The sequence below is a fragment of the Sardina pilchardus genome, chromosome 2 (assembly GCF_963854185.1).
Source record: "Sardina pilchardus chromosome 2, fSarPil1.1, whole genome shotgun sequence".
NCBI lineage: Eukaryota > Metazoa > Chordata > Actinopteri > Clupeiformes > Clupeidae > Sardina > Sardina pilchardus.
In genome coordinates, this window is record NC_084995.1 from 8,304,621 (window position 1) to 8,317,120 (window position 12,500).

General features: G+C 49.3%; 1 protein-coding gene across 1 annotated transcript in view; it reads right to left on the reverse strand.

The window, feature by feature from the left end:
- Positions 1-12,500, reverse strand: part of epha4b (eph receptor A4b) — a 113,455-nt gene that overhangs the window by 76,826 nt on the left and 24,129 nt on the right. Inside the window, exon 3 of the mRNA XM_062553630.1 lies at positions 11,304-11,964. Coding sequence (XP_062409614.1) covers positions 11,304-11,964 — 661 coding nt within the window. The remainder of the gene's footprint in view (positions 1-11,303; positions 11,965-12,500) is intronic.

The window sequence follows — 12,500 nt, forward strand, 5'->3', positions numbered from 1 at the left end:
TTGAGTCTCTCTGAAGGAAGGAAACACTCTGCTGATAAGGAGCTTTACTGTAATAAAGCACACAACCTTGACATTTCTGCACTCTACAATTACAACATATGACATACTGTACTGTAAGACATATGAGTATGAGTGTGTAAGTGTGTATGTGTGGCCTTCATGTGAGCATCAAGGGATGTGTGAATGAGGATGTGAATGATTGTGTGACCTGCACTGGTATGTGAGATATGGGTGAGTGTTTCACTAAAGTGCTCTATGCTGTTCTATGTCTACAAAGTGTTCTATGCTGTGTGTGGGTATGAACAGCTGTGTGGCCTTTACGTTGGCATTGAGGACAGCTTTGTCAAAGGGCATGTGAGACCCTGGCGCATGCTCTTATAATTCATACATAATCAGGTTGTTTTGATGTGCTTGTGTGCTTGTTTGTTTGTTTGTTTATGTCACTCCGGACATATCCAATGACATGGGACAGACAGACAGATCGACAGATCCACAGCTATGACAGATAGTCAAAATGTCATGAGGCGACGGCAGGTGACACGGCCAACAGGAAGTCCCCCCTCTGTGTGAGCGTGTATCTGTTGGAGCCTGATAGTGGTCTTCTCCTGCACCAGGTGGGCTACTGGCCGCAGCTATGGCCAGCCCTGGCATCTGTTAGGCCACTGGGAGAGTTATTTCACAGCACAGTCCAGGACAGAGACAAGAATAACACAGACCTCTGCTGCAGTCTCCAAGCTAGCAACTGTCCTCTGGCCCACAGTTGGCCCTGGTCTGGCCCAGATACATCAAAGAAGCCTATAGCTCTATAGCTAAGTCTATGGCTACAGCTACCACCAGGAAAGGGGTAAAAAAACATCAGCATGACTATGAGCTATTGTTGCTCCACAAATCCAAATCCTTCCCTTGTCCAGACAGATGGTGAGATATGCAGTTCGCTGTGGGCACACTCACAGAACAGAGCAAGAAAGGAGATGGGATTTGCACTGCCACAGGAAAGCACAATGCTAGGATATATAACTGAAAGAAGTCCATTGATGGAAGACACAATAGATTCCACCTGCAGGTGAAGACTTATTGGGGGATTAGCCAATGAATATTAAAATGTAGGATGGGATAAGAGATAAGAGAGAGAGGCATCTAGAAAGCTTAGAAAGATTACACAGAATACAGATTTCATCAGAAATGTAGACCGACTGGAAGGATCATGCTTAGATACATAAACGGAATTGGTGGAGACTTAGCAGAATGATAAGAGGCAGATATAGAAATAGAAATAGACAGCCTAGACTGAGAATACAAAAACTCTAAACCCAGGGAGGAATGGGAGTGAGGAGGAAGTGTGTGTGTGTGTGGGGGGGGGGGGGGGGGGGCATGGAGAGAGAACCATACATGACTGCAGATGTTCTTTACATGTTCTATATTCCAACATCACCATCTTGTTTCAGATGTCCATGCCAGCGAAGCTTAAATGACGTAGAGCTGAAGTGAGCGAGACTGAGGGAGAGAGGCGGAGAGTGGTGTGGCAGGGGGGGGTAGATGCAGACAGACACAAGAGATACAGAGGTACATAGAGACAGGAGAGGGGAAAAAACAGACAGATAGAGAGATGGGCCGGGGAGAGCGAGTGAGAAAGAGAGATAGAGAGAGCGATGAGTGTGTAAGCGATGGAGGAGTGGAGGCAGCTGGAGATGACAGGTGACTGGGCAGCGGAGGTCTGGGTCCACCAGCCGCGCTCTAATTGGCTGTGGCAGACGCCGACAGCATGCATGGCCCACTTCAGCCCTCCGGAGGTCAGGTAGAGAGATGGAGGGAGAGAGAGGGAGAGGGAGAGAATAGTCACAGATAAACAGGAAGCACAGAGAGAGAGAGAATGCAGAGAAATAGAGGAGAGATAAACAGAGGGAGAGAGAGAGATAGAGCAGTGCAGACATTACCAGAGGACAGGAGAAAAAGACTCACCAGGGGAAAGAAAGAGAGAAGCGCAAACAGAGGGTAAAAGAGGGCATGTAAACAAGGCAAGGGAAGGCACACTAGAGGTGGCAAACAATTCAGAGAGAGAGAGAGAAGGAGAGAAGAGAGCAGAGAGAAGAACATGGACAGAAAACAAAGAGAGTGGAGGCAAAGAGAGAGAGAGAAAGAGAGAACAGAGACAAGATCTGAGAGAGTAGAGTAGAATAAACAAAGAAATGTAGAGAGTGAACTGGGAAAGAGCAGCCAGAAATGTAGAGAGTGGAAAGAGAGAAAGAGAGAGAGAGAAATGGGGTGAGCGAGTGTGTGTCTGTGTGTAAGGGTGAGTCATTCTGGTGATTACATAATCCCCTGCTGCTCCAGATTGGGGCTATTTGCTGTGAGCACAGGGGATTACACAGACACACAGACACACACACAGACACACACACAGACACACAGACAGACACACAGACACACACACAGACACACACACAGACACACAGACACACACACAGACACACAGACAGACAGACAGACACACACACAGGCGGGCGGTCACAGGCGGGCGGTCAGAGGCAGGCGGTCAGCCGTGTCCGGCCCGCATCAGAGCAGCACAGACACACAGGCAGAGCCTGTGCACAGGGGAGGAATGGGTTAAGCCACCTACTGTAGTCTGTGGTGTCTAAATTAGACTATCAGAGACGGAGAGCCAGAGCCAGGGCCTGGGCTTATGATGACCAATGGGCTAGGTGGCCTCAGTGATGTCCACATCAGAGTAGCTACACTACAGTACAGTATATCACAGAGAGCCTGACAGAGCCGGCTCTTTTTATCTTGTTTCAGTATCTGCACTGGCTCATTACAACCGGCTCAATGTCTCACTGATGGCAACTGCTGATTACAGCCGGCTCCATGTCTTACAGCCATTGTACACCTCTCCTCATTGTCAATCCATGGAGTATCTGAGAAGCCTCCCACAAATCCTAACACCCCCCCCCCCCACACACACACACACACATATTTAATTCGGACAGGGAATCCTGTAAACATTCAAAGATAACAAGGTAAAAAATATCTTCTGCTATTCCCTTCCCTGATAGATCATTCTCCTTTCAAATGATCCTTCTCTGAAAGACTCTTAGGGACCCTTTCTCAGAAGAAACGAGAGATCAGATGTCTGATTGCCCATGAAAACTGATACTAATAGATAACAACTGTAATAGCAAACTTTGGCTACCTTGCTGTCTTTGCTGGTAGCTATTGCACAGTCAAATTGTGCATTTTACAATGCTACATACTGTATGCCTGCATGTGCCAGGAGCAATTATTGAGCGTAATATAGACAAATACGGCTTCTCATACAGAGCCTGTATGGACAAGGACTGTTGCAGCTTTAAAAATAATGTGAATGTAGCCACAGATACACACACACAGAGACACACACACAGACACGCACACATACACACACACACACACACAGAGACACACACACCCACAGACACACACACAGTTCATCTGGGCTGCTCTGTGATCTCTCCGTGCTCTGCGCGGAGGCTGATAAGCACCTGACCCGTGGCCAGACCGGATCGCCGAGACCAGCGCCAGCGCCAGAGCAGCGGTGCCAGCGGCCGCACAAAAGGAGCCGGACCGGGCCGGGGCCGGGGCCGGGGAGGCCGCCTCTCATCTGGCCCAGATCTGCTGCGCCGGGCCCTGATGAATGCTGCGGCTGCCTAATGAGACTCCCCGCGGGACCCGCGCGGCGCACGGAACAGAACACGGCGCTCTGGGCCCCGCTTGTGCAAGTGGACCCCTGAGAGGACTGACTGCAGAGGCGCTGGGAAGAGCTGCATACGGGTCGGGGAGAGGACTGGGAATCAGAACACAGGCTCCGCTGGGAGGAGAGAGAGCAGCAGCACGGCACACAGGGAGTGGGAGAGAGAGAGAGAGAGAAAGAGAGCTGACATAGATGGAGAGGGAAAGAAAGTGTGTTCAGACAGACAGAGATAACGATGAAGAGGTGGAGTGAGAGAGTTTGAGAGGGTAGATAGTGAAAGTGGGCAGATACAGAGAGAGAGAGAGAGAAAGAAAGAGAGAAAGAGAGGTAGGGAGGTAGGGAGATAGGGAGAGTAGACCTGATCTAGTTTCACAGCAGGACAGATTGAGAAATGGTTGTACTGTGCTGCCCACGTGTGTGTGTGTGTGTGTGTATGTGTGTGTGTGTGTGCGTGCGTGTGTGTGTGTGTGTGTGTGAGAGAGAGAGAGAGAGAGAGAGAGGGTGTGTGCATTTGTGTGTTTGTGTGAGAGAGGTTGTGAATGTGTTAGTGTGCATGTGTGTGTTTGTGATTGTGCATGTGTTAAGGCCACTGACTGGTCAGTGGTATTACTGGAGTGGGAGACTATAAAGAGGTGCGTGTGCGCGTGTGTGCGCGTGCGTGCGTGCGTGCGTGCGTGCGTGCGTGCGTGCGTGCGTGCGTGCGTGCGTGCGTGTGTGTGTGTGTGTGTGTGTGTGCATGTGCGTGTGTGTGTGTGTGCACGCGTGCTGCTGTGCTGAGCGGTGCTCCTCCAGCCCAGGCTCAGTGGGAGCAGCTCGGCGTGGGTGGTTCTCTGGTGGCTCTCTCTCTCCAGGCCACTCCAGCCACTCTCACTCCTTCCGCCTTTTAGCGCTCCGTTTTTTAATCAAATAGAGACGGGGGTCATTGAACACTTTATGAGCCTTGAGGCTTTATGTTTGAATGATATTTGCATGGGAATCCAATAATAGGCAGCAATATCCAACACCTCTCCATGTGCTTCATAAAGCGGGGCAGCAGATGAGGAGAGGGGGAGATCCGGGGCTTCAAGTCAGGCCAAACTTGACTGAGATAATATATGTGATAGAAGGGATTTATGTCTCCAGTCTATTTGACCATGTGGGTGGCTCTTTATATCCAGCGCTGTTAGCACAGAGTCTCTGGAGCCCGCACACAAAGGCTATCCTGAACTCACAGGCCACCTCCTCTCCCCTCTTTTCTTCCTCCTCCTCCTCTTCCTCCTCCTCCTCCTCCTGCATGGCTCAATTTGTTCTCCCCTGACGGCTTGAAAAGCCATCTCTCCTAGCTAAAAATTCAGTTAGCGCTTTAGAAAAAGAGAACACAGACTGACACACAAACACACACACACACACACACACACACACACACACACACACACACACACACACACTTTCCTACACACACACATACACACACACAGAGCAATCCACTGGAAAAAACACTCCCCTTTTTCTCACACCAAAGCCCTTGCAACACAAGGCATTAATATTGCATGCGGCTAGCAGCGGCGTGTTTGCGTCATCAGGGGTGAGTGTGGTCCCCTCAGAGGAAGGGTGCCAGGCCATGCCAGCCTATGCCAGGCTGTGGTACCGTGTGGCACTGTGACAGCACAGGTGGGCAGTCCAGGGTGCCATCGTATCTCTGCTGTCTGCCAGTGTCCAGGACCACAGGCACCTAATCAATAATGCCCCGATACCCCCTCCACCCTCCCTCCACCCGCCTCCACCCCCTCCCTCCAATTCGCTCTGTGCCAACCCCCAGCTGCTCTAATTAGATTTCATCACTGGCTATTATTCTGTTTGCCTTTTCTAATAGTGCCAATTAGTCTTTTTTGCAATATGTGTGTATGTGTGTGTGTGTGTGTGTGTTGGGGGGGTGAAACGGGGTGGCAGTTGGAGGTAGAGAGTTGAATCCATGAAGGGGTTTGCATCAATATTTAAAGAGGCAGGGATAGCCTCAGCTGAGTGGTCTACAAACACAACGAGGAAGAGGGGAGCAGACATTAAAGTGGGCAGATGATCATAAAAAAGGCAACACTTCTCCACCTGAGCAAGAAAAACAACAACAACAACAACAACAATTGCTACAGCAACTGCATCAAATGGGGAATATGTCTAATTAGGAGGTCGAGAGAGAGAGAGAGAGAGAGAGAGGGAGCAGGAACAGGACACATTAATGAACCCATTAGCACCTCTGCCACATGAAAGAGGCCAAGCTAAAAGACACTCATTTGAATACATCAAGGCAAGGCGGCGGCGGTGGAGGGGGCCTGTCTATGGGTGGGGAGAGCGGCCCTTTTTGTTCACTAAGCAACGGCAGAGTCTCTGGTGGGTGGTGGTGATGTGGTGTGGTGGGGGCTGAGGAAGGGAGAGACAAAATTAATAAATAAAACAACAATTGACAAAAGGCATACTTGAACGGCTTTTGTCTCCCCACGCCCTCCGATGATTTATTTACGGGCTTACAAACAATGCCTTTGCCACACCTAAGAAGCTTGACGGCGTTCAAAAGTGCAGGGGGAATGGTGGGTAAATCCTGGCCACGGACGCAAGGCTTAATACTCCACCACACCGCCACAAAGCCTGTCATGCCGTTCACGGCACACAAAAGCCCCTCCGCACTCTCAGACAGACACCGCGAGGCCCAGGAGGTCGCTGGGCAGGAAACAAAGGCTCGTCCGCGGAGGCCTGAGCCCAACCGATGGCGATGGAGTGCTTTTGAGCGCTTGAGTCGTCTCGCAGCCTCGCGACCAGAAATGATTTGCCCTGAGAACGTGGGAGCCTCTTTAAAAACGCCTCCTCCCTTCCATCTCCAGCAAGAGCGCGGAGACAAAGCTGAGTGCTCTCCATCGCCGACCTGTTGCTCTCAGCGCTCAAGTCCTCCGGTGAGAGAGAATCAAACATCCAGCCTTGGCCAGTAACCACTTGAAGGCCCACCTGCAAGCAGCCTTCAGAGGCTTCTCTCGCTCTCTCGCTCGACGATAACCTCTGTTATTAACTTCCCAAGCGAGCGTAACATTCCTACGGCGCCGCCACCTCGGCTCCCGCCGCTCCGCTACGCGTGGGATTACAGTAAGAGCGTTAATCTCGCTGATCCATCGTAGACGTCTGATCTCGACGCGGCCGCGAGATAGGAGCGAGGCGAGGCTTCGTCTGCGCGAAGTTGTGAAGACGTCGAGAGTAATCCCTCGGCCGACCTCGGGCGAGGACCCCCCGAAGGTTCCCACGTTTGGATTACGCCGCCGGTCGATGAGCGCACTGAATATTCGATGAACGCAGCAGTTATGTTCATATCAGAATCCTCTACAGCTGGCCTGGCAGCATACAGCAAGAGATAGAGAGAAAGGCAGAGAGCGATAGAGGGAGAAAAAGAGGAATGGAGGGGAGAGAAAGAGAGAGGGAGCGAGGGTCGTTCACAGAAAGCTTAGGAGATTAGCTTTCCCACCCATAGCAAAGCAGGCGTGGGAGACTAGACTGTACACTGAACCTCAGAGAACAGTGGCAGGACCTAAAGACACTTCATCAAATAACTCTCATGAGGTAACATTTCTCAGGGACACCAGCACCCACTTCTTACATAAAGAAGTCACTGAGAGAAAAGGTTTGAAGGGAACACACAGATTCGCACATACACACAGACACACACACACACACACACACACACACACACACACACATATATACACACAAACACCACTGGCTATATTTCAAGGTTAAGATGGCTGGCAGTTCAATACACTGAGCAGTAAAGTGTATGTCAGGTTTGGATTAAATTTCAGCTCTGCACAACTAGAGACACACACTGGCACACACACACACACACACACACACACACACACACACACACACACACACACACACACATACACACACTGAAGCAGAGAACTGGAAATATGCACATGAGTACACACGCTACAGATAATCATACAAATGCGCACATACTACAATTTACAAACAATGCACACAAATCCCCAAAATTCGATAAAACACACACACACACACACACACACTCACATACTGTAGATAAACAAAGACATACACTCACACACACACACACACACACACACACAAACACACACACGCACACACACACATACCCATAAGTCACATTGGTGGACATGAGCCGAGATATATAGTGCGTGACCCTTTGGCCTCTCTCTGTCAATACATCCAAATCATTATCCACTTTTCTGTGGTGAGCACAGGCCTCTAACCCATGTGAGGCGACCTACGGCCAGAGCACGGCCCTTTCTCGCTGTTTATTGAGTTTGCAGCCTTGTTAAGGAGGCTTTGCGGGCCCCTCGCTCTCTCTTTTTTTTATTGACCACTGACATAACTCAGACTAATAGTATTCAGAGAGAAATGAATCACTGCACAGGCTCACTTCCTATCCCTTTTCAAAATGGCAGCACGGAGATGGAGAGGAAGATAGGGCTGTGTGTGTATGTGTGTGTGTGTGTGTGTGTGTGTGTGTGTGTGTGTGTGTGTGTGTGTGTGTGTGTGTGTGTGTGTGTGTGTGTGTGTGTGTGTGTGGGTGGGTGGGTGTGGGTGCGTGTGTGCGTGTCTTTGTGTGCGTGTGTGTGTGTGTGTGTGTGTGCGTGTGTGTGTGTGTGTGTGTGTGTGTGTGTGTGTGTGTGTGTGTGTGTCTGTTTGTGTGTGTGGCGACATGTGGAGGTTTTTGAAAGTCAGAACACATTGTTCCCTCCAGCCACCCCCGGCCTCTGTTGCTCAGATTTAGTAGGCATTAAATGAATAATATGAATCAACTGTCACCTGCAGAGATTTTGTGTTGTTGTTAGGCTAATTAATCGGCAATTTATTTGGGTAGCACAAACGTGGGTTGTATGCAAATGCATTCTAGGTGTTGTAAAGTGCTAATAGACTAACTGGTAGCTGAGTTGGGGGCTAAGTCAACATATTATTTATTTCCTTATTACATACATATTTTGAGAGTTTCTTAAGACTAAAGTTACACAAAATAACCCATGACAGCAGATTTTTCCCACAATGCAATGCATTTATATGCTTTGGTGTTTTCTAGTGATATTAGAGGAGGGGACATAGCAGAGGACGCAAGGGAGAGTGAATCACATGGATTACACTGAAACAGAGGCCTGAAGCCAGCTGCTCTGGTGTGTGTGTATGTGTGTGTGTGTGTGTGTGTGTGTGTGTGTGTGTGTGTGTGTGTGTGTGCGTGCGTGTGTGGAACTATCATCAGCATCACTGCCAGCCTCTTTCTGGGGTTCTATCCAGGCCATTACCAGACGACATGAGCCCACTCAGCTGTCATTAGCAAGGTACAGAGATGCAGCAGCCAAGAGGTCCCTCACACACACATGTACACACACACACACACACACACACACACACACACACAAACATATTCACAAACACAGGAACTGAATGTATAATATACAAATGCAAAGAAACACAACACAAGCCAACACAAACACCTATAGTACACTCATATATTCACATATATGTAAACTAAGAACTACATCTACTCCATCTCTCCTACTACACCACCCCTCCCTCTCTCTCTCTCTCTCTCTCTCTCTCTCTCTCTCCCTGAGACAAATTATTGTGCTCAATCCATTCCGTTCTGACAACAAAGGGACAAAAAAAACCCATCACGTGTTGCTTGCCTTTCTGCAGATAAATAAATACAGTAACTAAATTGTGTTGGAGAATGAGAGAGAAAATTGCTTCAGCGCAACAACAATTCCCCTCGCTCTCGCCCGCCCCCGCAATCCTCCCCGAGACACGGGGAAGCTGCCGCGCGCCAATTTCGCCGTGTTTTTCTGATGAGCGCCACGTGGAGACGCACTCCAGGGCTGCTGTGCTCGCCCCCAGGGACCGGGGCTGAGAGGAAGGGAGACAAGGAGATGGAGAGAGGGAACGAGGGATGAATGAGAGAGGGAGAGAGGGAGAGAGGAGGGAAGAACAGCGAAAGGAAGGGTGAATTTGATGGTTGCTTACAGAGGTGTAAGAGGTTTGCCCTACTACTTTAGAATGCCCTCAATGTGGTAGGGGGTACAATCTTTACCTGGGGAGTGGAGGGACAACACCTTGTCTTCTGAACAAATTGGCAGGACAGATCAAAGACAGATTAAGGTGTACTGTTACGTTTCTTTTTTCCAATAGAGTTCGTACTTTTATATGACTATTGCAAAGACATACAAAAAAGTGTTGGCTTAGTTCACTTCTTGTATCAGTGTTTAAAGCTTTCTGGGAACATGTTCTGTTTCTTCTAATCTATCCAGCATCTCAATATGCTTCATTAGGAGGGACATTTGGAGGGATAGATCACAGTAATCCATCTCCGTAAGAACCAGGACACCCTGGCCAAACCAGCAACATCCAAAATGGAGGGGTAGGGTGAATTGATGGGGGAAGGAGTAGTGCTGGGATTCAGCGTTATTCTTGTTGCAATTAAAGTGTTTAATTAAGTGTTTCATTTTTAAACATGGCAGCGCTATAGGGGAAAATCCTTATAGAGTCACAAACACCCAGAGCAAACAGCAGAAAACATAAATGCACACACACACACACACACACACACACACACACACACACACACACACACACACACACACACACACACACACACACACACACACACACATACACACACACACACACATACACACACACACACACACACACACACACACATACACACAGTCACATGTCACCCCACTGCTTCAGGCTGTCTGAGGGCTACGGACTGCATTGTCTGCTAGAGGCAGCAGACTGAATTCCCCACGGTGAGTCAACTCAGACTACAGCCTCCCCCTGTGCCTGCACTGTTACATGTCAGTCTCCAGCACCCTCAAACCTTCCTTCATTCTTCCCAAAATACCCACATCTCTCTCTCTCTCTCTGTCTCTCTCTGTCTCTCTCTCTCTCTCTATCGCTCTCTCTCTCACAAACACACAAGCACACACACACACACACACACACACACACACGCACAAATCCTCAAATGCAATGTTCACAAACTTGTGTAAAAATACCTCACTCATTTGTATGTATTTCTATTTTTCCAATTTTTCCAGATATTCTGAGGATGCACTTTGAAAAACACCAGCAGACAAAGCTAAACATCTGAGCATAACTCGTTCACCAAAAACAGAGGCAACATGTTCAACAGAGTAGTGCGATGTAAACCAAAGCACTTCCACACAAAGTGCAAACAAGCATTCCCAATTATCATGGAATGGATCAAAGCCAACTGGTGCACCTATCTATAAGTCACCTATGTGTGCAAATATTTCATTGACTCATTTTTAATAAACTAGTGACTCTTCCCTGACCAGAGGGAACCGGCAAAGCCCTGCTGATTCCAGTAAGAGAGCAGCACAGAAGGTAACAGACACTCAAACTGGCTGAAGCCTTTGAGCTTCTCAAAAGCCCCGATTTCAACGAGCATTTTACTGTGCTACTGACAACCTCACACATAGCAACAAACAGCACAGAGACTCCAAGCCCATGAGGGCCAAAAGCCCATCTCTCTCTCGAGCGCCACGCGGCGGGTACTCACGCTGGCAGTAGTCCTTGTGCTCCTCGAAGCCCGGCTTGCAGGCGCAGCGGCCGATGGGCACGAGCCAGCCTCCGTCGGCGCTGCAGTACATGCGCGGGGGCTCGGCCTCCTCCGAGTCGTTGACGCACGCGCCGCGCACCTCCACCAGCGCCGAGTCGCCGCCCGTCACCGTGTCGGGGAACTGCGCCAGGTTGACCACGCTCAGCGGGCACTTCTTGTAGAAGACGCGCACGGACACCAGCGCGATGCAGGCGCCCACGTCCTGGAAGGCCAGGTAGAAGCCCTTCCTGCCCAGGCCGCCGATGTCCCGCACCTCCGTGTTGAGCTTCATGACGCGGTCGCCCACGTCCACCTGCGTGAAGCTCTCGTCGGCCGCGATGGTGTCGATCTTGACGTACTGGCTCTCCTTGATGTACCACAGGCTGGGGTTGTTGGACTCGTAGTAGTACATGTTGAAGGTCTCCTTGCAGGTGCCCGGCACGCCGGGGAGGCTGTTGCAGTCGCGCAGCGTGAACTTGATCTCCACGTAGACGCGCTGGGCGCCGTCGCGGGCGATGTGCCGCGTGCGCAGCCAGTTGTTCTGGTTGGCCTCCATCACGTTGCACACCTGGTAGGTGCGCATGGGCGTGTTGCGCTCGTCCATCACGCTGATCTCCTCCCACTGCCGAGAAAAACACCAAACATCAGTTAGCGCTCAGGTCAGCTCAGGTCAGTTCCTCTAGAGTACTGTGTTTATTCTGTGGGATGGATTTGAAACTCCCTTGTGTCTCTTACTATGGTGTCCTCCTGAGGTACTGAATATTACAGAAAATGTATGTCTGTATTATACGAGAAGTAAAACAATATTTCTCATGTACATATTATTCCAATGTTCTCATGATTATACCTCATGCATTACATACATAGTTTATGTGGACTTATGAGCAGCCTTATGAAGGCCAACATATAATAGACACATTCATGAACTGAAGCACATCCGTATGAATATGCATGCAATATACATCACACCACACCACCAGAATGCAGCGAAACTTTTTGTGATAAACAGAAGCAACAACACCTGCAAATATCAAAAATATGCAGTTGGACAAATGCAGAAATGTACTAAACAACAAAGGAAGAAAAAAAAACAACAACAAAGGAAGAGCAACATACATTGTTTTCTGACTGATTATGCCATTTACTGCTCTTTAGGAA